The sequence below is a fragment of the Alosa pseudoharengus genome, unplaced genomic scaffold (genome assembly GCF_046254945.1).
Source record: "Alosa pseudoharengus isolate Yale_2024_CS ecotype anadromous, Long Island Sound unplaced genomic scaffold, YU_APseudo_1.1 YU_APseudo_1.1_scf_15, whole genome shotgun sequence".
Lineage (NCBI taxonomy): Eukaryota > Metazoa > Chordata > Actinopteri > Clupeiformes > Clupeidae > Alosa > Alosa pseudoharengus.
In genome coordinates this window covers 22,465,216-22,492,990 of record NW_027468620.1, presented here as the reverse complement: position 1 = coordinate 22,492,990, position 27,775 = coordinate 22,465,216, and the positions used below count along the sequence as shown (strand labels likewise).

The 27,775-nt window shown below is 44.1% G+C and overlaps 4 protein-coding genes across 7 annotated transcripts; 1 reads left to right on the top strand and 3 right to left on the bottom strand.

Moving 5' to 3' along the window:
• Positions 1-1,004: 1,004 nt before the first annotated feature.
• morn2 (MORN repeat containing 2) lies at positions 1,005-2,424 on the bottom strand. Its single transcript, XM_076285190.1, has 5 exons — positions 2,418-2,424; positions 2,145-2,195; positions 1,898-2,004; positions 1,307-1,443; positions 1,005-1,107 (listed from the first exon to the last, which is right to left on the bottom strand). Exons 1-5 carry the CDS (start codon positions 2,422-2,424, stop codon positions 1,005-1,007), a joined length of 405 nt encoding a protein of 134 aa, XP_076141305.1.
• A 696-nt stretch (positions 2,425-3,120) lies between these two features.
• On the top strand, positions 3,121-15,956 carry fam149b1 (family with sequence similarity 149 member B1). Of its 3 annotated transcripts, XM_076285918.1 has the most exons (16): positions 3,121-3,674; positions 3,972-4,091; positions 4,262-4,409; positions 5,944-6,086; positions 6,810-6,932; positions 7,284-7,442; positions 8,734-8,912; positions 9,076-9,218; positions 10,579-10,647; positions 11,199-11,314; positions 11,606-11,830; positions 12,985-13,108; positions 13,298-13,423; positions 13,659-13,743; positions 13,958-14,095; positions 14,521-15,956. In XM_076285918.1, exons 1-16 carry the CDS (start codon positions 3,628-3,630, stop codon positions 14,601-14,603), a joined length of 2,028 nt encoding a protein of 675 aa, XP_076142033.1. In that variant the 5' UTR covers positions 3,121-3,627; the 3' UTR covers positions 14,604-15,956. The 3 variants fall into 3 exon arrangements, with proteins under 3 accessions (XP_076142033.1, XP_076142034.1, XP_076142035.1); XM_076285919.1 differs by lacking the exon at positions 10,579-10,647; XM_076285920.1 differs by lacking the exon at positions 14,521-15,956 and having other exon boundaries at positions 13,659-13,754; positions 13,958-14,043.
• LOC143124414 (dnaJ homolog subfamily C member 9-like) lies at positions 15,953-17,635 on the bottom strand. 2 transcript variants are annotated; one of them, XM_076285922.1, is made up of 6 exons: positions 17,570-17,635; positions 17,222-17,401; positions 16,991-17,131; positions 16,618-16,872; positions 16,362-16,445; positions 15,953-16,269 (listed from the first exon to the last, which is right to left on the bottom strand). In XM_076285922.1, exons 2-6 carry the CDS (start codon positions 17,393-17,395, stop codon positions 16,162-16,164), a joined length of 762 nt encoding a protein of 253 aa, XP_076142037.1. In that variant the 5' UTR covers positions 17,396-17,401; positions 17,570-17,635; the 3' UTR covers positions 15,953-16,161. The 2 variants fall into 2 exon arrangements, with proteins under 2 accessions (XP_076142037.1, XP_076142036.1); XM_076285921.1 differs by lacking the exon at positions 17,570-17,635 and having other exon boundaries at positions 17,222-17,559.
• Positions 17,636-21,373: 3,738 nt separating this feature from the next.
• Positions 21,374-26,243, bottom strand: ndnfl (neuron-derived neurotrophic factor, like). The gene is made up of 3 exons (XM_076285917.1): positions 26,074-26,243; positions 24,129-24,253; positions 21,374-22,848 (listed from the first exon to the last, which is right to left on the bottom strand). Exons 1-3 carry the CDS (start codon positions 26,241-26,243, stop codon positions 21,374-21,376), a joined length of 1,770 nt encoding a protein of 589 aa, XP_076142032.1.
• Between the last annotated feature and the right edge of the window lie 1,532 nt (positions 26,244-27,775).

Here is a 27,775-nt window from a genome sequence, read left to right as displayed (position 1 = left end):
TCTGAGGTTTTGTCACTCCTTCTTAGGGACGATTCAATTTCCTGTTCAACCTTTCCCTCCAATTTACCATGAAAATTACTGATGCCACAGCTGTAAGAGGTCTCTCTCTCTCTCACTGTCTCTCTCTCTCTCACACACACACACACACACACACACATGCACACAGAACATCTAAACTTCAGTGTGAACAAGCCAAGCAGGGCAGCACATACAATTTAGTAATAACTGAGGTCAGGTCACCAGATGTATGTCATTCATTGTGGAATTATAATCAGTAGTTTAGTGTGTGAAAGACACACATTCATCAGGATAATTAAGCTTCTGCCGACAACGTCATTCTAAGAAGAGAGAGATATCGCTTTCATTTACGTTTTTTTCCTTTTTTCTGAATACTGTAAACTACATGTATATTATTTTTTGATAGGGAAAATCAGGAATGGAGGCTGTTGTGTTGTGTCATATAGTAACTGAAAATATACATAGTGTGTTTGAATCTGCCAAAAGAATAGAAAACGTTGTCCTGTTCCTCTTACACAAGTCCCGTCTTATTACTTCAGTCATGAGTTTAGCTGTGTGTGTGTGTTGGGGGTGCACATGGAAAAAAAATTCAGATGCTGAACAGGAGATGTGTTCCTCTGAAGGTCACACTCTTTTCCATGAACAATACACTCGTTATTATGTGAGGGTGTTGGTGTGTGTTTGTGACTGTATGTGTGTGTGTATGTGTTTGTGTGTGTGACTGTGTTGAACTGTAGTGTAAACACTACATAACATCAAAGTCAACACTCCTTTAAAAGCAATGAGCAAAATATGAACTAAATATTTCATACATATCTCAGAAATTTCCATAGCTTTGTTCCTAGCGTTCTTATTTGAGATTTGTTTTATTTACAAAACAATTGCTAAACTTATAATGATAATACAAGGGGTGTTGAATAGTTAAAATGTTTAAATGCAAAAATCCTGCCATGGGGTTGAAGAATGTTTGTGTATGCACGTTTGTGTTACATGTTAAGTTTGAGTTTTAGTCCAGGTGCTGCTCGGTTGTGGAAGACACCAGTCCATTCCAGTCCATCAGCATCAGTGAATTCACCCTCTCCTTCTAGCCTATATGGGTAAATGCCATACAATGATTATGACAAGGTGGTGGTGTCAAGTTATCTTTTAATGAATGAGCAATATTCTTGTTTTAAACTGGAAGTTAAAGATGTGTTCATTATGAACTATATTCACTGGTTGATTATGTAAGGAATGCAAATACAATTTTTCCAATAAAAGGATTTGACTGGATAAAATGAAGTCCCACCTGTTTTCATTGAAGATCCCAATGTATTTGGTTCCATCAGGAAAGTAGTAAGTGCCCTTGCCATGGTACATGTTGTCCATGAACTGCCCCTCATATTTAGCACCAGATGGGTGCATCAAGGCTCCAGCACCATTCATCTAGATAGATAGATAGATAGATAGATAGATAGATAGATAGATAGTGATATATAATACATACATACCGGTACTTGATTTATTCCGAAGGAATTTTAGGTGTGTGTGTGTACACACAGATACTCAGCTACAGAACCACAAAAACACTCACAACACTGAAAGGATAGACATACATCCACCAGATTTCAGGTTCCAGGCAGGGAACTGACACATGATGCAGTATGCACAAATATAAATTATGCAGTGAGGTGTTATGGTAGAGTGTATGCCTTGGAGGTAGTGCAAAATATGAACAGTGCATAGATATTACAAGTGGAAAAAATAGACACAAATGCATAGAAAAGAATGAGGGATCAAGAAGACACACACTTTTCCAACTAAGCTACTGCCACCTCTGGTGGTGCTTCTTGCATGCATGTAAATACAGACACAGAAATACAGAAACACCACACGTCACCTTGTCTTCACTCCATTGTCCTGAGTATGTTATTCCACAGGCTGTTTTTTGGGTGCCTACCCCTCTCCTCACTACCACGCCTTCTGATGTGCGGTAGCATTCTCCTTCTGAAGACCACATACCAAGAATACAGTGTTAACAATGATCCAAAGGAAAATTCAACATAGAATGCAAAATAATGCAATTGATTTTTAACCTCTTACCCCAAGTGCAACACACACACACACACACACACACACACACTTACCATAAGTATCACCATTTGGAAAAATATATGTCACCTTAAAAGACTCCTCCTCTGCAATAAAAGACTACCGTAAGCCGAGAGTAAATATAAAACTGTATGGTGATAGAGCAAATAATATTGGAAAAATTCAGCATGGACAGATACCTTTCTTTCCATCACTCTGCGACTTCCTCTCTGAAATAAACAGTGCAAGCAAGCAAGCATATTAGACTACACACAAAACTCTAGGCACAACCAATTATGTAGATTAGGAATCCAGAGGTTGTTACTCACCTGACATAATAACTACCTCTATTTGTTTGCCATTTACTATTAGTTGCTAGTTCTATACAGGCACAGCCTAACGTTAAAGGATTAAGAGCGGCATGTCTATCCCACCTAGCAAACTGGCAAGTCTAACTGCCAAAAGCCCGAGCGATTGACTTGAATGAGGTCAGGCGTCTCGGGATAGTTGGGATTTGCACAAAAAGCCAGGTTATGATGGGCAAATAATGGAAATTCGTCTTTATAACTTTATTTGAGCGACTACCACCTAACACTCTTCCGTTGTGAATTGCTATGGCAACTGTAAACCTACAGCAACAACTTTGAGTCCCATGATTTGTCATCCGCTGTGGGTACCACCGGCAAAAAGTACAGCAATACACTATTGCTATTTGTCAGCCGTAATAACGTTATTTTGATCAAATTAGATTTGTTTGTTTAGGCTGTGTAGGAAAAGTAGAGAAGATAACATGATTACATTTTTAAATGCGAATGTTGTCGGAACAATTGTCATGCTGTACCATGATGCTACACGGTTTATAATATAATGTACAATACTGTCCTCCATTGTACATTGGGCCTCGTAGTTTTTTTTTCTAAATTTATGCTGTACTCATAACTCACAATGAACTACCTTTCCCAATAAACATTGCGCACAAAACATTAGGTATCCATGACAGCCTTATTATTGTTGTAGCACTAGTCTAGTCTACTAATGTTGGTAGTGCTACATCGTCAATGCACTGAAAGAGTAATGGAGCTGGATATGTAATGTTGGGCCCCCTTAATTTTAGTAGCCATTACGCCCTGTGTCTACTTATTGGGTTTGATATTTGTCAAGTGAATATGTCTTTGAAGTGGTGGTTCATGTAGAATTTAGCTATCGTCAGATAGAATGCTATGTAGCCAGCCCAAGATTCCGAACGACTGCAACCAGCTATGCTTATGCTACCTAGCTAACGTTAGCTGCTAAGCCCGTGGTGGTGGTGGTATATTTGTAGCTTGCAGAGTAAGGTTAGCACTTGCAGCTTGCCTCTGGAGAGACATCCTTCTATCTTACAAGCCAGTGTTGTCAGCAAGCGTATTAGAACAGAGATCCTGGAAAAATGACAGATCCCCGGGAAAGGAGGCGGCTGGCTTGGGGAGAAGTAACGTTAACGCTGTGGAGGAAAGAAGACCTGCAGGAGGTGATGGGCCTGTAAACACATCATCGGGGAGAATGATTTCGCGATACACTCGAAGGCCCGTTTCGCATAATTTACAGATGTGAGTGACAATTACTCCCACTTCTGCCGAACAGCCAAGTTACTTAAGAGTACCAGTTAACGCTGTAGCATATGTTTAACAGTAGCTGTTGTCTTGTCTTTCGTCACAATTTAGGTTTGAAGGCTTTGGTTTCACTCTTTTGTTCTCTACCCTAACTACGTTTAATCCTCGCGCACAAAATAATCACAGTCATGCTACATGCCTGACCTTTTGCCCCTTGAACTTATTCGATGGTTGGATTGATTGATTTATTCATTTATTAATTGGTTGTTTAATTGGTTGATTGATTGTATACAGCCGAGGCTTGTCCCGGAGCAGTTTGGACCATCACCCCCCACCTGAGGAAGCAGAGGACGATGACTACCTCCCTCAGCCTCTGTTACATGACCTGCATGAGGCTGTTTCCACCTACAACAGGTATGTGCACAAGGAGAAAGCTACAGTGTTTTTCTACAGAATTGAAGCTACTCAGAAAACTTGTTCTCTCACAGGCGCACCCAGCAGATATACCCCCCCCCCACACACACACACACACATAATGTTTATGCACTTGCATCTTTCTCTTTCATTGCTGTTTCTGCTTGCAGCTCATCTGAGACATCTGTGGGGTCAGAGAGGTCGGGCTGTCAGACGGTCACCACGGGTGATACAACCCGGTCCTGGTCTGGGATTCACAGCTACACTGGAACTGGCATCTCAACAGAACGCAGCTCTGTCTTCTCATGGGGTTATGATGTAAGTACAATTTCATTATAGACAGTCATATTGTATATCACATTATGTGTATGTATTAGTAGCCTGAGTTTTGAGACTGTATCCAAGTCAATATCTTGAGCATCACCATGAAGGACCTGTAACTTCTAGCCTAGAAATCTAGACGGCCCGCCAGGCTATGTAACTTCAATTTCAGATTAAAAAGCTGTTACTGTTCATATGCAGATTGGTGAGGTGTATTAGCTGGGATTGCAAACACTGCCAACCCTTTGGTATGTTGTCTCAATGTGGATGTAATTAGCAAGGCAATTTTCCCATGTTAAAATTAGCCCTCTGAGCAAACACTAAACAGGGTTTATTTGTGCAGGGCTTAATTTTAGGAGTCGAGCTACATTTTATGAAATCACACTATGAAAACGGACTTTAAATGTCTAACATAATGCAGATTATGTTAACCCCAAACTTCCACAAAGAGGAGAAATTATGCATTGAACAAATTTTATACATACAATTCCAGGCAAAACCATTGCTTGAGTAAGACCATTACAGTAGTCGAAAGCATGACTTAGATTGTGCTGATGAATATATTAGCACCTGCAAAAACTCAAAAAAGATCTCTTGAATTTTGCAGTAACTCCGACATCAACTCTGGTGCGGTTGGGTGAACTCAACATGTTTTTGAGTTCCCTGCAACAACTTCAAAATTGTGCAAGCAATGTGACAGAAGTTTCAGCTGAGAAAGTCTATCTGCTTTCCTAGCAGTATGTTGATATAAAGCATATTTGTAACTGGGGTTTTATGGTAAACAAATAAGCACGGTGACATTCACATCACTCCTGCTGAGCAGCTGCAAGCACTGAGTGACAAGTAGTGTTTCCAGAACCGATAATTTATTTACACATAACTCTGTCTCAGGGAGAAAAAAAGCCATCTAAAACCCTCATTCCAATGCATGCTCACACACACACACACACACATACTCGTAAAAGCTCAACTGCACACTTGCTTGAACACACACACACACATACACATTCGCACACACACACACACACACACACACACATTCGCATACTAACGCGCGCACACACATACACACACACACACACACACACACACACACACACACACAGTCACAGACACAGTCCCAGCAACACACCAGGGACCAGCCTTTGCTCATCACCATGCAGAGAGCTGCTTGCTTGGAGAAACACACAGCTGTACGTGTTTCTAATTATTGATGAGTACCTGGAGAGGGCCAGACATGGTGTGTGTGTGTGTTTTGTCGGTATGTGTGAGAGACTTAAGGAATTGTTCTGTGGAGGACAGATTTTTCTGTGACAGTTACAAACTAGAATGGTGCTTTGAGAGTGCAGACCTCCGCCAAGGACAAGGCCAATATAGCCCAATACACAATTTGTTAATGAAAATTGGACAGACAAACAAAATGCAAACAACAAACAGTAAACCAGCAAGCTGTAATGAAAGCATAACCTCCTCAGGTAATTAAGATGCATGGAGGTGTTTGTCATCATTACTACCTCTCTCTCTGTCCCAGGAGTTTGATAAGGCAGCCTCACGACAGGTGCAGCAGATGTTTGAGGAGATCGATGAGCAGCTTTATGAGGGGAGGGGCGGTGCTCAGCTCAGGGGCCTGCAGGATGAATGCCAGCAGTGGGCCTGTAGATTCCCTCACCTACGGTACACACACACACACACACACACACACACACACACACTCTCACACACACACACACACACACACACACACACACACACACACACACACACACACACACACACACACACACACTCACACACACACACACACTCACACACACACACGCACACACACTCACACACACACACTCACACACACACTCGTTGTAACTGTAATTGTAAGGCTTGATCACATTAAAAAAAAGTGGCTAACAAGGTGCAAAATGCAATGATCAGACCATAATAATTATAATTGTTTAAAGAAAGTTCTGTCTCATTGCTAAGTTATGAGAAGTACTAGTTTCTGTACAACGGAAAGAAACCTCCTGCCCCTATAAATAATCTACTGCGCTGATACTTGAAATACTCCATTAAATTGACACAGATGAGCATTGTGTTACACACAGGAAATTGAGCCAAGTTCAAGGTCAAATCAACACCTTGTTGCCACGTCACTGAACCATAAAAAACAGTCATTCACATTGATTAGGTGATACACAAATACAGACACCCAATACTTGTTTTAGGAGTGTCTCATATCTCTGCATGCACACAAACATGTCCCCTGGTGGGAGTCTACTTTTCCTACTGTTAACTAGTTCAGATGGTCCTGCCAAGAGCAAGATAGAAATAGACTGACCTAGCCGTGTGTCTGATAGAAAAAGCTAACTGTGTTTACTGTATATGTGTGTGTGCATGCACCAGGATCTTGGGGAAACAGCTAGTCTGCCCTACGGATGATGGTTTCCAGTGGTATGCCACATGCGGAAAGGGAGCTGACTTTGGCCAACCAGCAAGTAAAGACATCAAGGAGAAGCCAAGCATGGAGTAAGCACATACCCAGTTCAACTCTTGTCGGCCTTTCAATAATGCAAGAGTATTTTCCTAATGATTTTGGTGACCTACATATTTCACTGCCAGTGGAGACCTGAGCTGTGAAGTTCCTGGTAACTTTTTTTCAGGCTGGAGTTAATGGAAAGTTATTCCTCTTGCCTTAATGCATTTTTGCATGTTTCCAAGTCTTGTTTTTTTTCTGTCTTTTCCACTCTCTCTCTCTCTGTGTGTGTGTGTGTGTGTGTGTGTGTGTGTGTGTGTGTGTGTGTGTGTGTGTGTGTGTGTGTGTGTGTGTGTGTGTGTGTGTGTGTGTGTGTGTGTGTGTGTGTGTGTGTCCTTCATCAGGTTGTGTGTACAGGGTCGGAAGGCTGTTCTGAGTAGGTCCTATGTTGAATTGGAGCCTTTCTCAGAGAGCCCAGCTGGTGGCCAGGGGGATGAGCCTCCCAGAGTGATTGAAGCGGAGGGTCTGATGGAGGAGTACCTTGCCTTTGACTGCAGAGACCTGTGAGTGTGTGTGTGTTAGTGTTGCGCGGGTTAAGGTTTTTTAACATCCGCACCCATCCGACCCTCAAAAATATGCGCTGATTAACAACCCGAACCCGACCCGACCCAAAAAAAACAACAAAAAAAAACAATGTGCCTATAGCCTAGGCTATCCTTTGTAGGTAGAGTCAATGCTTTTTTATGAACTGAACACTGAAACAAGAAGAATTTGCACTGTAGGCTATATGCTTCAACAAAGAGTTGTTGCTCTAGGCTTGGCTCGCTAGCATGTTGGATTAATTGAATTTGAATCTAGCTTCATGGACATAGGCTAGGCCTACTAAATAAATAAATAAACAAATGGAAAGATCCTTAATTCTTTATTGATGTATTTAAAGGTAAAACACAAGTAATAGACTACATCATGTAGCCTAACATGAACTCGAACTCTCTCTCTCTCTCCGCAGGCGCGCGCGCGCAAACACACACACATTGACACAGATGTGTTCAATCGATTTAAACCCTTGATATCTGTCTGTTGCCTAAACTACATTTTTATGAACTGAACCAGAAATCTGTCTAATGAAAGAAAGTTGAAAATTATCATTATAGTATGCATCCACGAACTTAACAAAACTGCATCTGTCTTATGAAAGAAAGTTGAAATTATCATTAGGCCTATAACATGCATCCACAAACTTAACAAAAATGCATTTGTATAGACGATCCTGTTTGATTTAGGTTAGCTTTTTGGCTGCACTGTGTAAAAAGAGAATGGAATCCACCGTTCCAGGATTTAATCTATTTCGACGCGCCTCCAGCACCTGACCAGCTGAGCTGAAAGCGCGCTCACTTGATGCGCTTGTTGCGGGAATGCAGGTTGCAGCGCACCCTCTGTCACGCGCCTGTGTGAGAGGGAGAGGGAAAGAGAAGATGGAAGGTCTTGTAGACTTATCATATCTTAACCTGTTTTATGCAATTAAGAGAGATCGCAAGAAGGTTTGTTGCACTTAATGTTCTGTAGCCTACATTATTAATAACTAAGTGATAACTTTGTGAGAAGAAGTGCTTTGTCAATTTGTGTCCGCGGGTAACCGGGTTGACCCACGCAACACTAGTGTATGTGTGTGTGTGTGTGTGTGGTTATGTAGGCACGTGTGCTGACTGATTGCAGATTTATGTGTATAGATGAACTGTCTATGAGTTTGAGAGGTAGTTCTGGCCTTTGTCATTTCTGTGTGTCTGTGTGTGTGTGTGTGTGTGTGTGTGTGTGTGTGTGTGTGTGTGTGTGTGTTTGTGCGTGTGTGAGCAGAGACGAGGAGTGGGAGCGTGAGTGCACGGGCACCAGACGCAGGTACTGCTTGCCTCCGGTCTCCCCCTACCGCTGTCGGCGAGAGGCGGTGCTGGACCTGCTGTTTGACGACGTGTGGCGCGAGCTGGTTGGCTGGATGGAGGGGCTGGTGCGCAGGCATTGGGAGGGCTGTGTGTCAGGTAGGACTTGAGCCATATCCTCCTCCTCCTCCTCCTCCTACCAATTTATTTGTAGATAGATTTATGACTAAAAGAAGAGTTCCATATGCTCTATTGTTTGTAGTGAGGAGTCTGTTGAGTTTTTTTGATTGTTGATTCAGTAATTACATTGTTCTCTAAATAGATGATGAGAAGACTGCTGGAGCACTGAGTCCTGCACAGCCAGACCCCCAGAATCCCTTTCTGCTCTTGACCACCCTCCCCACGGTGCTCCCGCGTCTGGGCCAGAGTCGCGTCCCGCAGCTCACGGCCAGTCTGCAGCCCCAGGTTGGTGCTCGGGGACAGGGGGGGAGGATGTGACCAAATCCCACACTAAATGGCACAGCCTGAGTTTCCATCATACAAGAATGCAGTGCCCCATTGAAAGGAATACTGAATGATGATAGCAGTTGGTTAGTAAAAGTATGAACACATAAATAGAAACACAGAAAACGCTGCCTTTTGAACCAATGTTCAGTAATATTCTCATTAGAAATGATTGTAAGAAAAATGGTTAGTTGTGATGCAGATAGCCTGCCTCGATGGCTTGCATAGTTTTGGTCAGACACCATAACGGGCAGCCGTGGCCTACTTGGGCAGCCGTGGCCTACTGGTTAGCACTTTGGACCTGTAACCGGAGGGTTGCCGGTTCGAACCCTGACCAGTAGGCACGGCTGAAGTGCCCTTGAGCAAGGCACCTAACCCCTCACTGCTCCCCGAGCGCCGCTGTTGATGCAGGCAGCTCACTGCGCCGGGATTAGTGTGTGCTTCACCTCACTGTGTGTACACTGTGTGCTGTATCTGTTTCACGGATTGGGATAAATGCAGAGACCAAATTTCCCTCACGGGATCAAAAGAGTATATATACTTATACTTATACGTGTTGGTCCTGCACAGTTTTTGAGTGTTGAGTGAAAGTCAGTTAATACCGGCACTGTTCCTTATTACTACTGTAGCTAGCCACCTGTCATCACATGACCTTGGGACACTGTGTTTCTTCTTAATGAAGCAGGTGCTTTTCTCCGAAGCAACCAACTGCATGGTGAATAAATTGAACTGCTCTGGCTGGGCTGTGCGGCCATGCCTTGTGTCCCACCCCTGACACATGCGGTCAATTTGCATGTATAGAGTGTTCTGGCGGTACCCACGTTCTTGAAGAAAAATTGCTCCAACGTTCTCTTTTTTTTCTGCCTATCTTTCTCTCTTCTCACAAGCTATCTATTCAGTTTGCATTTCTTGGAAGGATTTGAAGGTGTGAATTGAGTTTTCAGGTGCACACTCTCTGTCACGCCTGCATTTAGGTTGCACACTGGGGGATCTCCAGGGGTCAGCCAGCACTTTTCATGTAGCGTCCAGTAAAGTGACCTCGCACTGCTGTCAGCATTTTCTTGTCATTCTTTTTTTCCTCCAGGCTCTTGACTCATGAATGTTTTCCCCTTTTTTTCTGTTGTCCTCTCTTCCCTGTCTTTCTTTGTTTTCCTCCACACCCCTCTGTCACGCCATCTGCCTACTTTTATCTGCCCACCTCCCCCTTTCTCCCTCTCTCCCTCTCTCGTTTCCGAGCCTCACTCTCTTTATTACCTATCTTTCACTCTTCCCCCTCTCACTTTGCCTCCTCCACGCACTCCTTGTCTTGTTTCTATTAAAGAGCACAAAGTCAAGGGGTTCAAAGCACAAGTCAAGACGGAAATCCAAAAAGCTGAGAAAGCCATCCACTGTATGTAGTCCTTTCCTTCAGTGCCCTGGGGTGAGGGGGGTGGGGGGTTAGGGGAAGGGATCAGGGGCAGTTTTATATTTACCTGAGCATGTAATCTGCTCCAGATGCAATGTGCCTGTGCCTGTTGAACTGAACTACTTACACACTCGAGCTCTCTTCTCTTTTGCTTTCTAACACTTTTTGATGACTTTCTTTCCTTCTTTTATTTTCTGTCTGTTGCTGGGGATGAAAATGTTGAATACAAATGTTTTTTTTTTTAGTTTTTACGGACGTTTTTGTTGGCAGTGTCAGGTGATTGCTGTCAGCCTTCACCTTCAGTGCATGTAAAATGTGAAAAATTGAAAACATCTAGCAGTGATCTAGAAATAAATATATTTTGTTTTTATGAGACAGAAGTGTGGTCAGACAGCATCAGACTAATTAGCTGATGTTGGAAAATGTGCTATGTTGTGATTGTGTGTGTGTGTGTCTCTCTCTCTCTCTCTCGCTCTCTCTCTCTCTCTCTCTCTCTCTCTCTCTCTTCTCTCTCTCTCCTCTCTCTCCCTCCTCAGTCCAGTCGGGTTCCTGTAGGAGCTGCAGTTACCCATAGCAACCTGAATGACCTCATCATGATCCATGGCATTCCGCTCCAGCAGAGGAATGTGGGGGCTCTGGACCGCGTTGCACAGTATGGACCATTTATATGCATCCCCATATGATGATAGAGTTATGTATTTCATACACCCGTTAAGCTAGCATGACGGTATGTCCATACACAAACTCTGGACCCAACAAAGCATTACCTAAGTGAACTTACTATTGAGTGTAGAGGAAAGAGTGATTATGAATGAATAATTATGAATGCCCTTTAAAAATGCGGTAGTTACCTAGGTATTTGCCATTTACTAACGTGGTTTATTGGCATTAGAACAACATTAGGACCATGTTGGAGACTGACGATTGGCTCCTTTTGTTGCAGAGAATGTGAGGAGCGGGTGTACCACAGGCCAGGCTCGAGCGTGATGCCGTCGGGCAAACCCCGCGCCCGTCGCCCCCTGGAGCAGAGCTCCTCCTCCCTGTCCCGTCCACCGCAGTCGGCCAGGCGACGCAACCCTCCCCCTCGGACCCTCGTGCCACTGGCCCCCGGCCTGATGCAGTCCAGCGGCGCTGGCTCCATGGACGAGGTCATCCGCGGGACACGGCTGTGAGAATCAGGCCTCTTTCTCCTCTCCCTCATCCTATTCCGTGCTCTCTCTCTCTCTCCTCTCTCTCTCTCTCTCCCTCTCTCTCCCTCTCTTGCTCTCTCACTCTCTCCCTCGCTCGCTTCCCCCCTCTGTCTTTTCCAGTCTTTTAGCATTTCTTGACAGCCCCCCCCCCATGTTCCTGTCCTCTTCCATCGTAATTTCTCTTTCATTCACCCATCTCCCTCTTTCTCTCTATTTTCGGTCCATCCTTTATCTATTTCAGACTGCTTGCTGTGCTCCTATACTTATGTGCTTCTTCCCTCCATCTCTCTCTCTCTCTGTGTCTCTCTCTTTCTCTCTCTCTCTCTCTCTTTTACTCTCCCTCTGTCTCTCTCTTTCTCTCTCTCTTTCACTCTCCCTCTGTCTCTCTCTTTCTCTCTCTCTCTCTCTCTTTCACTCTCCCTCTGTCTCTCTCTTTCTCCCTCTCTCTCTCTTTCTCTCTCCATCCTCCCATCCCAGACTGCATCCTCTGTCTCATTTGCTCATCTCCTACCCACTTCTCCCTGGCTGTCATTTCTTTTTCCTTTTTTGCGTCACTCCCGCCTTCCTCCTCTTGCCACCCTCTTATTTCTTCCTGCTCTCCGCTTGCTCATCCCTCCATTCATCACCCTCTTCTTGTCCTCCCTCCCTATAAAGTGTTCGGTTAATCATGTCCTCACATCCTCCCTCTCTCACTCTTCTCTTTCAGCACCATCTGGGAATTTTTATCTCTCCCTCTCTCTCTCTTTCTTTCTCGCTCTCTCCATCTCTACCCATCTTTTTTGCACTCCCTCCCGTCGTCTCCTTATATTTCCTTTATATCTTCTCTTCCTCTCTTTCTCCACCCCATCCTGTCTTTTTGTCTGTCACTGATTCTCGGAGACTGGGAGAGAGAGCGATAGCAAGGATGTGTGTGTGTGTGTGTGTGTGTGTGTGTGTGTGTGTGTGTGTGTGTGTGTGTGTGTGTGTGTGTGTGTGTGTGTGTGTGTTTGTTATTGTGATAGAAACAGATGATCTAGTTTAAAGTGCAAACCACAAGCTGGGTTTGTAAAATTACACTCAGGGATGAGGTCTGTGTGTGTTTAAATGAGTACTAGGTGTTTACTGCGCTGTGTGTGTGTGTGTGTCTTCTCAGGCCCACAGCCAGTGATCGGCTCACCTCACCCCCAATGCCACTCAGCAGAAACACACTCCTACCCCCCATAGGCACTGGAGAGGGGGAGCACACCCAGCCAGGAGTACACACGCGGCATGCACAGGTACAGAGAGAGAAAAGGCACAAACAACAAGAGTACTGTACACAGTTCACTTACACACAAACGGCTTCGCTGTTTAATCTAGAAACTGCAAACTCTGAAAAATATTCAGCATCTGGTTATCCTTTGTATCCTTGTGTGTGTGTGTGTATGTGTGTGTGTGGGTGTGTGTGTGTGGGTGTGTGAGTGTAGAGACAGAGGGGTTCTTCTAGTCGAGCCCACAGTGCCGTCACTGATGAAGCTGGCAGCATGCCCCCAAGAGACAGACTGCACTTACTTGACATCTTTTCTCGGCCCAACACCACACACACTTTCAGGGTAAGGCTTTCTCAAAAGCCATTTGGGTACACACTTTTGCAGATACAGTTACAAACACAATCAACGATATCCCAAAGATGTAACACGCAGCTTGATCCTTCAGTATATAGATTCTGGGCAGTTGGTAATGGCTGTCTAAATCAGTAGGAAAGTATGTCATGCCAGATTGCAGTTTCTGATGTTTGTTTTTTGTTTGTTTGTTTGTTTGTGTGTTTGTATTTTGACCATATTGCAGTCGGATACTCCGTACCGGCGTTCCTTCACAGTTCTGGACAACAGTGGGCAGCAGTGCCGTCCAGGCAGGGCATCAGTTGGCACAGGTACTGCCTAGGTATACGCATACATTGACATATAGTGATCGTCCACCCATGCTAACATATCTACAGTACAGAAACTGATTAAATATACATACATGATAATGATTTATTGCTGAAATTGAACATTTGTGTGAAGACAGTCCCCATATTATTGGCTTTAGAAGCAGTCATTTTGTTTGACTCTTAACTGTTGGATGTCTTTTCATCGTACGACCAGATTCTCTTGGCATTGGCGTGACAGGCATCAGTCTAGGCATAAGCAGCTCCTCCTTCCTGGACTCGTTTACCCATCATCCCCTGAGCCACTCCCCCATTGAGGATGAAGAGGAGCCAGATACCCACCCCCTGCCCCCAGGTGAGCGAGGGACGCAGATGATGAGATTCACGCTCTTAACCTTCATTCATTAACCATGAAATCCCATTATAAATCCCAATTATCTTTGTTTGGGAGGAAACATGTGAGGAAGTGTTGTTGCCTTCAGGGTTTTCATTTGGATAATAATTTTCAAGGCAATGATTTATTTACAAATATCTAAATTATTTATTTCATAGATGGTAATACAGTAACTGATATGAGTCAGACAGGTGTTTGTTGTAATCAATTGAATGTATAATTCAAGAGATTTTAAAAGATGCATTCCTTTGTCTAGATTGTCTAGACAGTTCAGTTTGTGAAAATGAAGAGCCAAATTGATAGTGTTCTAATACACAGAAATGTGTTCTCCGTGTGATGTTCTGCTGAAATCCAATGAATTCTCCCTCTCTCCCATTCTCCTTCAGCACTTCTGGTCCCAGTTTCTGTCCCAGCACGTTCTCATGGCCGAGGTGGTGTAGCAGCTCGAAGCAGCAGACCAGGACTTTAACACACACACACCACTCCCTTCCCCCACTAACACCACCCTCAGCATTGAGGGAGCGAGCCCCATAAGGGCTACCTCACAGTGGACAAGACACTTTATACAGCAGCAGGTTTTTTGTATAACCCTACGTTTAGGGGATTTTATTTATTCCACATGGTTATTGTTTATGTTTTTTAGAGTCCTATTTTTGTATGTCAGACTTTTCAGCTTAACATGGCTGCCAAAGACAGTAAACTGTCTAACAACAACCTCACCTCTCTATATGAATAGACTGGGTGTGTGAAATCTCACAATATATGGCACTTTGTTTTTTTTAATGTTGGTATGTATGGACTCATGCCTTTGTCTACCCATAGTTGTTCTATGCAGTCATCTCTTGCCTCATCCATGTCAGTGGGGATATGAAAAACAGCCTCTTGACACCTTACGTTATAGCTGCACCACGAAGTGTTAAGCATCTTTGTCCTTTTTGAAAGTCATCCAGACCTTTCAGTGTACAACAGCTAGCACAAAAACATCATTGGAATTGCAGTTATTGAAAGACCTTACAGTAAAAAAAAAAAGAAAAACTAGCTGGGAGGTGCTGAGTATAGTGGGAAACAGGTCTCTATTTTTCCCCTCATCTTCTGAAAAGCCTTTTGTGATTTGAGCCTTAGTTCCCAGAAGCCATACAGGACGTGGGAGTAAACGACGTGTATACATTATAACCGATCTCGGAGCTCCCTTAGACTGCAACACAAAGAACAGGTAGCAAATGCAGTCATTGTTGCAGGTAAACCAGACTGGCTCACTAGAACTCTCTCTGGAGTCTTTGTGGTTTGGCGGTGTTGTGTGGCTCACGTTGGATTTGCCACTCGTATTTCAGTTGTAGCAGGTGTCACCACTCCTCGAACAGTTCTTCCTAACTTGTCAACAACGTCAGGTTTACTTGAGTATCAATGCTCCAGGCAAGCTGTGTTCTTGAATGGGGCCTGAGTCTGGACCATGGAGCTGCAAACATGTACCTCAACATCACAGTACTGTACACTAGCATGTGAGCGCCATGTTGGACCCATAATTGTTATACACAAACCAGGTTAGCTAAGGTGTGAGCCAGCCATTATAATTCTATGGTCAAAGCCATGAAGCCTACGTACCCCCGATCCCTGTTAGATAACCATGGAAAGATCATTTAAAAAAAAGACAATACTTATGATGTAGCTTTTCTGTATCAGGCTCCTAAGGAAGCTTAATCTAGTGCATTTTGTATAAAAACAAGACCTGTTTGCATAAATAAAACATATTTTAATGGTTTGTCTGTATAAAAGTGCTGCAATATAAAACAAACATTAACCTATTGACATTATGGACCCCTTCACATAAGTATGGTACTTACTGTATGTTGCACAATGTATACATGTAATTAATGTGTTACATATGGGTTCTAGATATCCACCCTAGTCTTTACCTTAACATAATTGTATCTTAAGAAAACCCTGGATAAGATATTTCGGCATACATGCCAGGTATAACCACCAATCTAAAAAACATATCATATTTACTCTAGAACCGGCGACCATCTTCACTTTTTTCCTTTTTTTCCTCCCTTGGGTTTACTTGGTTTTGAGTATTTTGCTTCCAGGTCTGACAGAAATGAGTTGAACCCCTGCTCCCTCGACTTCTGCCTTTGCTGAAATGACATGCAGAGAAGGGAGAGAATGACATTGGGAAATCATCATATTCAGAGACAGAAAAGTGGTATTACAAGCCCAGAAAAATCACCTTGAGCATCATAACCAGACTGTCTTCAGCATCCAGTCCCATCTCTCTCTGCATTTCTTCTGCTTCTTGTTTCTCCTTCTCAGCCTGACAATAAACAGTGTATAGAGTGTCATTCAATGCCCTCATACCTGAAACCTGGAGATGCTTCCATCTAAGGAAAACCACAATAAGCACTGAAAGACCTGGCCACTGACATAAAGGTCAGTAAGCAGCTTTGAGTTGTGTACTGTGTGCAATTGTGACAGAAACGACCCACCCTTTTTTTGCGTGCTTTCCTTTTCTGTTCGCTCTCCTGTGCGAACGCTGAGTAGGCAGGGACTTCTCCCTTGTCTATGGCCGCCTGAATAAGACTGACTATTCGGGGCTCATCCTCTTGAGTGCAGCACAGTGCTGTGGCCGTGATGGCATCCATGTCCCCCTCATGCTGGCGATACAGCTTCATCAAATCCTGCCGCTCTTCCTTGCTGCCCTTATAATTCTTCTCAAAGTCAATTATATCCTGTACTGTAATCTAGTAGAGAGAGTATGTATTTTGTATCAATCAGGTTGGTAGCCTATTCATTAAAACGGCATCAAGAAATTAAGAACATCATAGCACTATAATTCAAGACCAGCAGAGTTGGGTCTACCTTGGGAAACAGCAACCTCCAGTACTCTTCCCAGTTGCGGTTCTGATCCAGTGAGTCATTTTCCTCATCCACTATGCCCTGCTCGTCGTAAACCTCTCTCTGCTCTTTGTCGCTCAGTACCGCATACAACTTTCCCAAAACCTACAAATATGTAAAGTAATGGTTCAGGAGGACAGGAGGAAATGTTTACGGTTTTCATAATATGTTTTATTATTGTCATTAAGCACTCACTTGAAATTTCTCCGTGGCTTGCGCGTCATCAGGAGCTCGGTCTGGGTGCACTTGAAGGGATACTTTGTAATAACTGCGACGGATCTCCGAACTATTTGCTTGTCTCGAGATTCCGAGAACACCATAAAGATCTGTGGTCCCAAACAACTCTCGACAACGTTCCAGAAGCCCCATGGTTTCCTGCATTAAATTATCGTTATTCGGTGAATCTGCACTGCAACAAGTGAGCAAACAATATTTTCCCCTCAATTGCTTTTTTTTGTGTGTGTGTGTTTGTGTGTGTTTCAGAGGGAATTTGGCTAAATACTCATGCTTCCAAAACAGATGTAAACGATAAAGTTAACTCACCAAAGTGGTGCTGAAAAAAGTTGTTGTTGTTCAATGAGTTTGGCGCGCTGTTTGCACATGTTTGATACGTCACAGACATGCGCAATAAGGCGCGAGGGCTGTTCATGGTTCAGTTCTGTTTCATGTCCTCAGTTCGGTTGTAACTCGTTTGTGCCAAGTTGCCAAGACAGATTTATTGTAGGCCCTAGGCCTACATGGAAATATTCTACGCAGCATAGCCTAGCATAAAAGTGATGTGAAGTGTTTTATTTCTCCAAAGTTTAAGTGTAGATTTTCCTAGGACTAGCATTTCTATAATTCTTGCAAGTTGAGATGTAGGCCTAGGTCTAGCTGCAAAGTCAAGTGCGATAACATGTCAGAGTGTGTGTAAGTAGAACATGGAACTCTGTGACTTTCATTTACTAAATCCAGTCTACCTATTGGTGTATGCAGCAGTTGCATAATTTAAAGGTCAGCAGCTGTTGCACTGTGAAAGATGGTGTGTTATGGTCAACGTCAGGCATAGTATAGCCACTGCACAAAATAACGATGGGCTCAGGTTGGACACCAAAATGATTGTTGTGCCCCATTTCTACTTTGGGATTCAAGTGCAAAACAAACAAAGGGCCCACACACCTTTTCCACTTTGGGGGAAAGGCACCAAAATAACCAAAGTGTAATTTCCATCTTTGGGCCCATGCGTAACACTTTATTTGAAGGGGTTTACATAAGGGTGACATGTAACCGTCATAAGAATGACATGACACATGTCATGTACATTAATAACACATTATTGATGTTTATGACTGTTGTCATAATGTGTCATTCGGTTTTTGGAATGTCAAGTTGACATTGTTTGGGTGTCATCATTATGACAACTTGACATTAGCCAAGGTGACATTATTTGACAGTGTCTTTGTCATGACAACTTGACATCAGCCAAGAAAATGTAACCCGTTTACAATATTGTCATGACGACTTGACATTAGCCAAGAAAGAAATGCAAGGTGTTTGGCCTGACTTATCTTCTAGGTTTCTGAAGGGATGGGCCTGAACAATTGACTGTCATGACACCATTTTAATTGTGTCATGAACACTTTCCTTGGCATGATATTGTCATGACAACTTGACATAATTGTTTAATTATTACATTCACTACATACAGTACATGAAACTTCAGCACTAGCATACCACTCGGTGAGTTGCACAGTTTTGAAAACGAATGTTAAGGGTTGTTTTAGGACATGTTTGAGTATGCCTGTTGGCAGCCACTCTGAGTAGTCAAAGGCGAGACAGGACCAATCGTCAAAATTTCAGTGTCCACCACTCTAATTCATCCAAAACAAACCAGAAAAGGGACTCAAAGTGCTAAAACCACTGCCACCTACTGGACAAATACGGTGTGCAGGGAAAACATAACTAAAAGTAATCAAGAAATTAGATATAATGTAATCCTATTAGTAGGCTATTTTCGAGTGGGTTACATCTACAATGTACGTTCAATATTGTAATGAACTGAGTCTAGCTGGTTTATGACTGTGCTCCCATGATGCTGTGCAGTGTGATGTGTTATGTTGTATGTCATGTCTGTCGTGTTTATGTTTTACAGTGAGTTGGAGTGTTAAGAGCCAGGTTTGGCTGGTGTGTGTTTGCATGCAGCCTAGGGCAGATGTTCAGTGCTGGGGCATAAGGGCTGGGTCTGGCCCGGCATTACTGTTCGTGTGTTAAAGTGTCTTAAGCCAATAAAAAACATTCTGAGACAACATTGCAGTTTGCTACAATATGTTGAGTATATCTAATTTAAAATGGTGTCATGACAGCCAATTGTTCAGGCTCATCACTTCATAAACCTAGAAGATAAGTCAGGCCAAACACAGTTATATGTCAAGTTGTCATGACAATATCATGCCAAGGAAAGTATTCATGACACAATTATAATAGTGTCATGACAATCAATTATTCCGGCCCACCACTTCACAAACCTAGAAGATGAGTCAGGCCAAATACAGTTATATGTCAATTTTGCATTTCTTTCTTGGCTAATGTCAAGTTGTCATGACAATATTGTAAACAGTTTACATTTTCTTGGCTAATGTCAAGTTGTCATGACAGAGACACCCTCAAATAATGTCACCTTGGCTAATGTCAAGTTGTTATAATGATGACACCCAAACAATGTCAACTTGACATTCCAAAAACCGAATGACACATTATGACAACAGTCATAAACATCAATAATGTGTCATTAATGTGCATGACATGTGTCTTGTCAATCTTATGATGGTTACATGTCACCCTTGTGTAGACCCTTTCAAATAAAGTGTTACCATGTCATTTCCACTATACCACATATTTCCACATACCAAAATGACCAAAGAACCAGTATACCAAAATGATTGTGTGATCCACAAGGCCAACACGCCAAAATAAAAGTAGGGTCTACACACTATTTCTACCATGGAGCCCACACACCATTTCCAGTGACAGTCTGATTGCAGACCAAAGCTTGCCATACTCCTGTCCACAGGACAACTGTGTAATGGCTAATTTGACCCCTGAATGAGATTCATGCAAAATTCGCTGGAATGGAAACTGCCCATTAGACATGTAACATTCCACACATTGAACTCTAGGTTGCAAATCTCTCTATTAGATTAGCAGAGTACATAATGTGGAGGAACCAAAGGCAGCAAGACCAAAGTCTTGGTGAATTTCACTTACATCATTGTCTCTCTAAGATGGAAAAAATGTCACCATTGTTTCCAACATTTCTTTGCTGAAATAGATACAACTCTGGTTCTATAATCTGGGTCTATTGTGTGGTTCTCCAGTAACACATTTATTACCCACATAGTAATTGGACAACGTTTAGTTCACAACAGAGCCAGTTGTGTATACCCCCTCCCCCCCCCACACACACACACTTTTTTCTTGTTTAATCCCATTTTAACTGAATTTAAATTTGAAGCAGTATGGTAGAAACATGTTACAAATGCATCCTTTTATGTTTGTGATGATTTGTCTGTAAACAAGGAAGCAACAGTAAACACAAGCTTTCATCAGACAGATCTTTTGATCAAGTGGTTGATTGTCAAAAAATTGCTTCCATGGTCAGTTGATCACAATGCACAAACACTGAGTGCAAGTTTATTGGCGTGTCAAAGCGTAGCACAAAATTACATCAAAGACAATGAAGCAAACTGCTAAATTATTTCATCTGCTGCATGCGGAAAGCAGAACATTAAGAGACACCACTAACGTAGCACAAAGCTAATTCTCTCTCCATAGAAAGCCAGTAGATATACATATCTGAGATCAGCTCAGCTGAAAAACAAAAGTCATTACACAGTTTCCCCCATGAGTTTTAAGAAAACCAAAATTCTTTCTGCTGGTCCTTCTAGTCCTTGGGCAGTTTTGCTTGCATAGCCTAATTGGCTCAGTCACTTGATTTTGGGAGCGATCTGGCATATAGACTCCCCATACTGACACAGAGTTGGGTAATTAACGAACACAGAGCAATGGCACATCATCTGCATCAGCATCATTATGAACAACAACGACCAAAGCGAGAGGAGCACAGCGGGTTTCAGTAATGTAGATGCATTTTGCTGGTGTGAGGTTTGATTTCATTGCAGTTTTGAATTCGCTGCATGTGGTCTGGTGTGACCAATATTGTGGCATAGAACAATCCCCCCAGTCTCTCTCTTGTCTTTTTTTTTTTTTAAAGAATGGCTTAATCATGACAAAGTCTCTGTCAATCATTTCTCTGCAATGAGTCTCTATAGCTACTGACAGGAAGAGGTGAGAGTGATCATGGCGGATTGCTTAGCACTCTCGCCTTGTTCGCACTGTCTTGCTATGGTATTTGATTGGGATCCCCCAGCGTCTCACGAGGTAAACGTCAAGCAAGTAGGAGGCTCCGGGTTCTAGGCCTCCGATCACGGCTGTGGTGACGGCCCGTCGTGGGTTCAGCTCCTGGAAATATTTGCAGAGGACCCTCTCGGAGTCGGGCCTCGTCTCGGGCCCCAGGCATCGGTCGGAGTTCCGTTCCTTCCCGATGACATCGTCAGACAGGCGCCGGCGATAGACGCAGTACAGGCTCCTCTCTTCCGTGCCCATCCAGGCTAGGGTGATCGAGGTGCAACTGCGCAGCTTGTTGAAGGACTTCATCTGGAGGGTGGCCGGAAGGACCGGGGCGGCCTGCCGATGGTATGCCGACGATGCCTGGATCTTGACTGCGACCCTTGAGCTGCTTGCCGCGCTCACCCGGCCGGTTGCGGCAGATGCCTCCGTGCTCTCCAGCCTGATGATGTAAGAGGGGGCTCCCTGGAGCCACAACTGAGCCAGCTGCTCGCCCACTTCCTGGGTGGAGAGCACCTTCCCTCGGCTGGTCACCACCACCCTGATCTTCTGGGTGCCATTGCAGCTCTGGAGCGTCAGCAGGCCGTTCTGCTGCCAGCCGCGGGGCCGGAAGCTAAACACCGTGGCCCCCTGCTGTCTGCCGCTGGCACTACCGCCACCACTGCTGCTACCTCGTCCGTCCTGCAGCGCAACCAGACGTGGCTCGCCCTCCTTTAACGCAATCACGGCCGGCTGAGCCTGCTCGTGGGTATGGGTGAAGGTGCCAGTGTAGGCCGCGCTCGTGCCGTTGAGCCTGTCGATCACGAAGACGTCAAAGTAGTACTGTGTGTCGGGCAGCAGCTCAGAGACGGTGCACACGCTCTCGATGCCGCGACAGACGCAGCCAAGCTGGGCGACGTCGTCGGACACGCCAGAGGTGGAGGGCTGGAGTTCCCCTAACGCATCCCACTGCTGCCCCCACCAGTCTTTGTGTACTGGCCACGCAGTCTCCTTCCGCTGCTTGTCTTTCTTCTCTCGCTTCCAGTCCCTCTCCCTCTCCTTCTTGATGCCCTCGCGTGCAGCACAGAGGCTTCGGTAGTTGTGGTTGTGGTTGACCAGGACGCAGTAGTCGTACAGGTGCTTGACGGAGTGGCTCGGTTGGGTCACAGAAGCGCTGGGGTTCCAGCTTAGGGTGACGCTGGTTAGTCCCACCCCGAGCGTGTGGACTCTTGGGTCGGCCGGAAGTTTGGGGAAGACCCCTGATGACCCTGGTCCCTCATGCAGGTAGACAGAGGCACTGGTGTCCTGCTCTTGCGACTTTAGCCTCAGAATGTAGATGGATGCAGGTGTATAGGCAGGACCCATATAGGTGTCTGCCGAGTTGCCAGTGTAGGTATGGATTTTCGCTTCAGTTCCAGGGCCTCTCCACCATACCTCAGGCATACTCTTTTTTGAACTCCCTGTGAAAAAGAGAACAGCTATGAGATTCAAGAGGCAACCTAATTAGGCACACTGATAATCAAAAGCATAGTATACATTTTCATCCTCATTTTTTTTAAAACCATCATTACGTTTGTCACTTCAGTCTGTGCCAGATATTTCTTAATCAAAGTGAATTATTGAACATTGTGGATGGACCCTTGAGTTCACTGTCTAAATGATTTATGTGTCACTTTATGATTTCATAATGCTGATATCCCCTGTAGAGAATGAATGTCCTGATATAGAATACCTAGGAGGAGGATTTTTAAGAGACAGTCTTGATTTAGCTACAGAGATAGGAATGGTTTTAATATACTACCGGTAATCTGATTTTGAATTACACGTACATCTCTCTCTCTGTCTCAATCTCTCAATCTCTCTCAGCTCATTATCATAGCTTGATAATCATCAGCTGACTGCCTGTTTTCACTGAAAGAGATACTTAAATGTTTGGAAGTAGTTGTTCAAGGATGTTAAATGTCAAACATTTCCAGGGCCTACTAAATGTCATGAAAAACAGTTGTTTGAGTGCATAAGCACACACACACATACACACACAAATACATACACACACACACACACACACACACACACACACACTTTCAACGGTCAGATTCTAATCCCATCCCTCTGTCATTTAAGCTAAAACCCTTTTAAAAGGGAAAGTGGCATTTTCTTTCTCCTCCCTGCCTTCTGCATCCATCTGTATGTCACACTACTCAGTATGTAGTGCTGAAAGGCACAATATTTGGTTTCCATGGAACCTTCTGGAACCAGGAAGACAAATAAGACACTTTTACATAAACAATCTGGTGGCGTGTAACTCTATATGAGACTGTCAACGTCCTGAGAGAACCGACAGGATATCTGTGTGGCATTTGCACAGTGACTGAAATGTGGAACATGGAGTGAAATATTAAGATAAGGGAACGCCAATGAATTGAACTTGTATCACACAGATTGATCTAGCTTGAAATGTATTACTTGTAATGAATTCAGAGGATTATCCTGTTTTATCCTTTATCCTAGAGAGGGAGGGAGAGAGAGAGGGTGGGAGGTGTAGGGAGAGAACAGATTTGTCTTTTGGCTATATCTCCTACCCATCTAAAACAAATAAGGCCAGGAAGGACCTTTTCTACTCGCTTGTTTATCTAATTAAAAAAGCATTTATGAGTGTTTATACGCAGTGTTTTTCCTTGGGAAACGCTAGCTGCTGGTTTTATGTGTCTCTGTTGTTCTTGTCCGCCTCCACACTCACAGTGCAGGTTTTTGGGCGGCTTGTCCTTCAGGGTTCGGGCAGCCAGAGTCCACTCGATGGGGGTACCACAGGGGCTTACAGTCAGGGACATGGAAGGCGTTTTCTTTTTCAGAGTGAAGTAGAACCTGCAAGGGGGAAAAAATAATAGATCTGGCTATGAAACAGTGGTAATCCCTTTCTGACCATTAGTAATCACTAACACATGTGGTTTGATTTATCTAGAACATGTAGCAAATGTCTCTGCAATTAAACGAGTTTTCAAATGACAACCCCATGGTATTTTCCCCCTTTCCGCTAATGTATTTCCCTCTGTTATCCTCGGAGGGATGATAAGGCACCTTTGCCAGAGAGCACTGAGCAGGAGGTCGCCTGAGCGTTCCCAGATAAGGCCTCGTGATCAATGTGAAATGTTGAGATGACTATCGCCAGTATACCGGGGTAAAGGATCGTGCTGGGGCAGAAGGACAGACGGAGGAATGGACGGTGCTGCTATTCTGCGTGTTGGAGTTGAAGGACAAATCTTTTGGAGCCAGGAAACGATTGCTCTGAAGCGTGACTTTTGCATCACCCTCCCCAAAATATGGTGCTGCATGGCAGGGGCCAAAGCCCATCCAGGCCCCCGTGCTGTGGGATCAGCCACTGGTGCCTTTGCAGTAGTGCTCAGGCCAAATTGCTTTCAGCCACTCTCATTTGGGATGGTGAATCTGATAGAGAGTAACCTTTATATCCAGTGCATTTGACCTTGTTGTCTGCTACGAGAGAGGCAGTACACACATAGAAGGAAAATGTTTAACGTTCATTGATCTTCACTTTTTTTCTGTGTGTATTTGGTCTCTGTCTTGTGTCGAATGCTGGTTTTAATTGTTTGTTGTTGGTCAGAGATGAAGATCATTTGTCAGCATTGGACTTATTGCAGGCACATCAAGATGTATCAGAACAACTGAAGTTGCACACTAAAATCAGACTCCACTTGCACTTAGTGTGGCAGTATTCCAAGGGGAGATGCTGAATTACCACCCAAGTAAGCAACAAATGTACAAAAAATCCAATTGAAACGACAATTGAAACACTTGTGCTACACTCATAGCCAATACCCTGATAATGATTGCCATTCCGCCCACGTTATTCCTTCTGCAGAATCGGGGAAGTTCTCTTGTAATCAAATTTTCACTAAACCAAACCAGCCAAATGGGTCTCGCATCACTTTCACTCATTTTTCATCATCACGCTACGTGCTTGTTTGAGTCTAAGCTGTTCAGTCTCCGTACGTCTCCCTCAAACCACATCCTTACAGTTTTGACACAGACAGCTGTGCAAACATCATCTTGTGTCAAGGACATCATTTTCTAAACAACAGCAACTTAATTGATTAATTAGTTTGCATTAGCTTCAGAGGCTGTGTCTCCAGCCCCACCCCTGTGACGCGCGAGTGCTGCAGTGGACAGACTGCAGCTCGCAGGGAGACGCTGTCGCTAATTTACGGCCGCGGACGCTAGCCTTGGATCTCTGGCAGTGTCCATGTGGGGGCCCTGGCCCATGAACCGCTCCTTTACACGCTTCAGAACACCCAGCTTAGTGTGACAGAACCTCCTGCCAGAGAGGCTAAAGGGCTCATCTTTACATAATGTGCTTCACTGCTACAGCAGGCCCTGCCATAGGAGAGGACTGGGAATGAGTTTATTGCTTTTTGTGCTAGCCTTCTATGCTGTGAGGGGACAGAACTATGAGATTATTGTTGCACTTGTTCTTGCAATATTTAAGGCTTGCTTGTCTTTACGTGACGAAGTACTGCAGCAGACTATGGAATAGGAGCTTACTGATAATGAGATTATTTCTTATGCTTTTTGTGCTAACTTTGCATGCTATGTGGCGATAAAGGATGCCAATTGTGGTCTAACTTATGATATAGATAGTATGGCCTATGTGGTTGCGTATGGCCTCTCACCTCCTCGTCTTCCCTTTGGGCAGATGGATGGGAGTGACCTTGTCCTCCAGGAGCCAGGTGGTTGGCCGGAGGGGCACCTCATTCTCAGGGGCCAGTGCTGCTAGGGGCATAGGGCCCAGAGGGCCCCACAGAAGGGCCACAGCCAGAACAAGGCACCATGACGGGCTCATTTTTAGATGTCGGAGTACCCGGTGCCTGTGTTAGATAAAGAGAGAGAGAATCACAGAGAGATCACAGTTCAAAACATTACATCAATCAAGTTCTTGAGTCTTGTTAGAACTTCTGATTTGTTTCTGCTCGCTATCTAATAGATGCAGATATGTCAGATGTAGCAATATATCACCACTTAAGTGTAAATGCGAGCGACTCCGAGATGCTGATGCACCTGTTTTATGTCACTTCACCAGCTAAACACTGGTGTCCATCATGCAAGTCGACAGCGTAGGAGAAAAGCTATCAGTCAGTAAATGAAGCCAACTCCGCATCTGCACGGAGCGAACACACAAATTAGATGAGATGGAGCCAGGGAGGGAAGAGAGAAAGAGTGCAGGAAAAGAGTGATAGGATGGATAAAGAGAGAGAGAGAGAGAGAGAGAGAGAGAGAGAGAGAGAGAGAGGAGGCTGAGGCTTCACAGCTGATGATTCATTGATAGGAGGAAACATTTGCTTTTATTCAGTCAGAATTATTCATATGAAGAGAGGAAATTTGCCACGCTATATTACTCTGGCTTCTTTAACCACTTCAGCCCGCCACTCGGAGAAAATCACTCACACTGCACCTTTCAAAGCATGAAGTGGGCATGAAATAATGATTGAAGAGTATGCTCCTCATAACTCTATTTATAGTTGCCAAGTCTAAATTGGTTTGTTGGTTTGACTTTAAATAGACATTCTCTTATGTTCTGACTTTCTTTCCAATCTGGCAGTGCTCTGTGCGCATGGGAAACAGGCAATTTAGCTGAAGCAAGAATAATAGAAGCGAAAGAGACGCAACAAAAACAACACCTGGCTATGCCTGAGAACTCGTCTGTCTGACGAACGCAAAGTGCAGAACAAACTTTAAAACGCTCCTCAGATGTTATTTTGGTGTGTCTTTCTCCCTCTCCCTCCCACTGCTATTCTGACTGTTGATTGTGGTAAATGTCCCCAGAGAGAGAGAGAGAGGAATGTGATCAAAGTGACAGAGTCCTGAGAACAAAACAAAACATTACACACACATACACACACACACACACACACACACACACACACACAGAGGGAGAGAGGGAGGAAGAAATGTCCCCATAACAACCGAGTGTTTGTCACCGCGGAGACGATGCCCCGTAGATCAGATGACAACGGCGTGGGTTTATCAGAGTGTCTGGCTCGCGCTCGGAAAACTCTCAACAGCTGCTTCATTACGAGCCATAGAGGATCTCATTAGTCTTCCTCAGGAGTGAAACACCCCATAAAGCTTTCACAGAGGAGGGAGAAGAGATAGAGGGAGATAAGTATACAATGAAAGAGAGTCTCAGGCATGGGTTAAGTGGGTAAGATTGAGAGAGGGAGAGAGAGAGAAAGAGAGAGGGAGAGAGAGAGAGGTGAGTGAGGCATGGGTTAAAGAGGTAAGATTGAGAATGAAGGAGATGGATAGCGCAAAAGGAATGGGTATGCAGAGAGGGAGACAGACTCAGGCAGGGGTTAAGTGGAGTGAGAGATGCAG

Coding starts and splice junctions, on each gene's coding strand:
- morn2 (XM_076285190.1), bottom strand. Junction 2,005..2,144: donor TCCAAATGGTGATACTTATG/GTAAGTGTGTGT, acceptor TGTGGTCTTCAG/AAGGAGAATGCTACCGCACA. Junction 1,444..1,897: donor GACAATGGAGTGAAGACAAG/GTGACGTGTGGT, acceptor CTATCTATCTAG/ATGAATGGTGCTGGAGCCTT.
- fam149b1 (XM_076285918.1), top strand. CDS start 3,628: ATGATTTCGCGATACACTCGAAGGCCCGTTTCGCATAATTTACAGAT. Junction 3,675..3,971: donor GTTTCGCATAATTTACAGAT/GTGAGTGACAAT, acceptor GATTGTATACAG/CCGAGGCTTGTCCCGGAGCA. Junction 6,933..7,283: donor AAGGAGAAGCCAAGCATGGA/GTAAGCACATAC, acceptor GTCCTTCATCAG/GTTGTGTGTACAGGGTCGGA.
- LOC143124414 (XM_076285921.1), bottom strand. CDS start 17,407: ATGCAGGAAACCATGGGGCTTCTGGAACGTTGTCGAGAGTTGTTTGGG. Junction 16,873..16,990: donor GGAGGTTGCTGTTTCCCAAG/GTAGACCCAACT, acceptor TCTCTCTACTAG/ATTACAGTACAGGATATAAT. Junction 16,270..16,361: donor GTCTGGTTATGATGCTCAAG/GTGATTTTTCTG, acceptor ATGTCATTTCAG/CAAAGGCAGAAGTCGAGGGA.
- ndnfl (XM_076285917.1), bottom strand. CDS start 26,243: ATGAGCCCGTCATGGTGCCTTGTTCTGGCTGTGGCCCTTCTGTGGGGC. Junction 24,254..26,073: donor CCCAAAGGGAAGACGAGGAG/GTGAGAGGCCAT, acceptor TCCCCCTTGCAG/GTTCTACTTCACTCTGAAAA. Junction 22,849..24,128: donor GCCGCCCAAAAACCTGCACT/GTGAGTGTGGAG, acceptor TCTTTTTCACAG/GGAGTTCAAAAAAGAGTATG.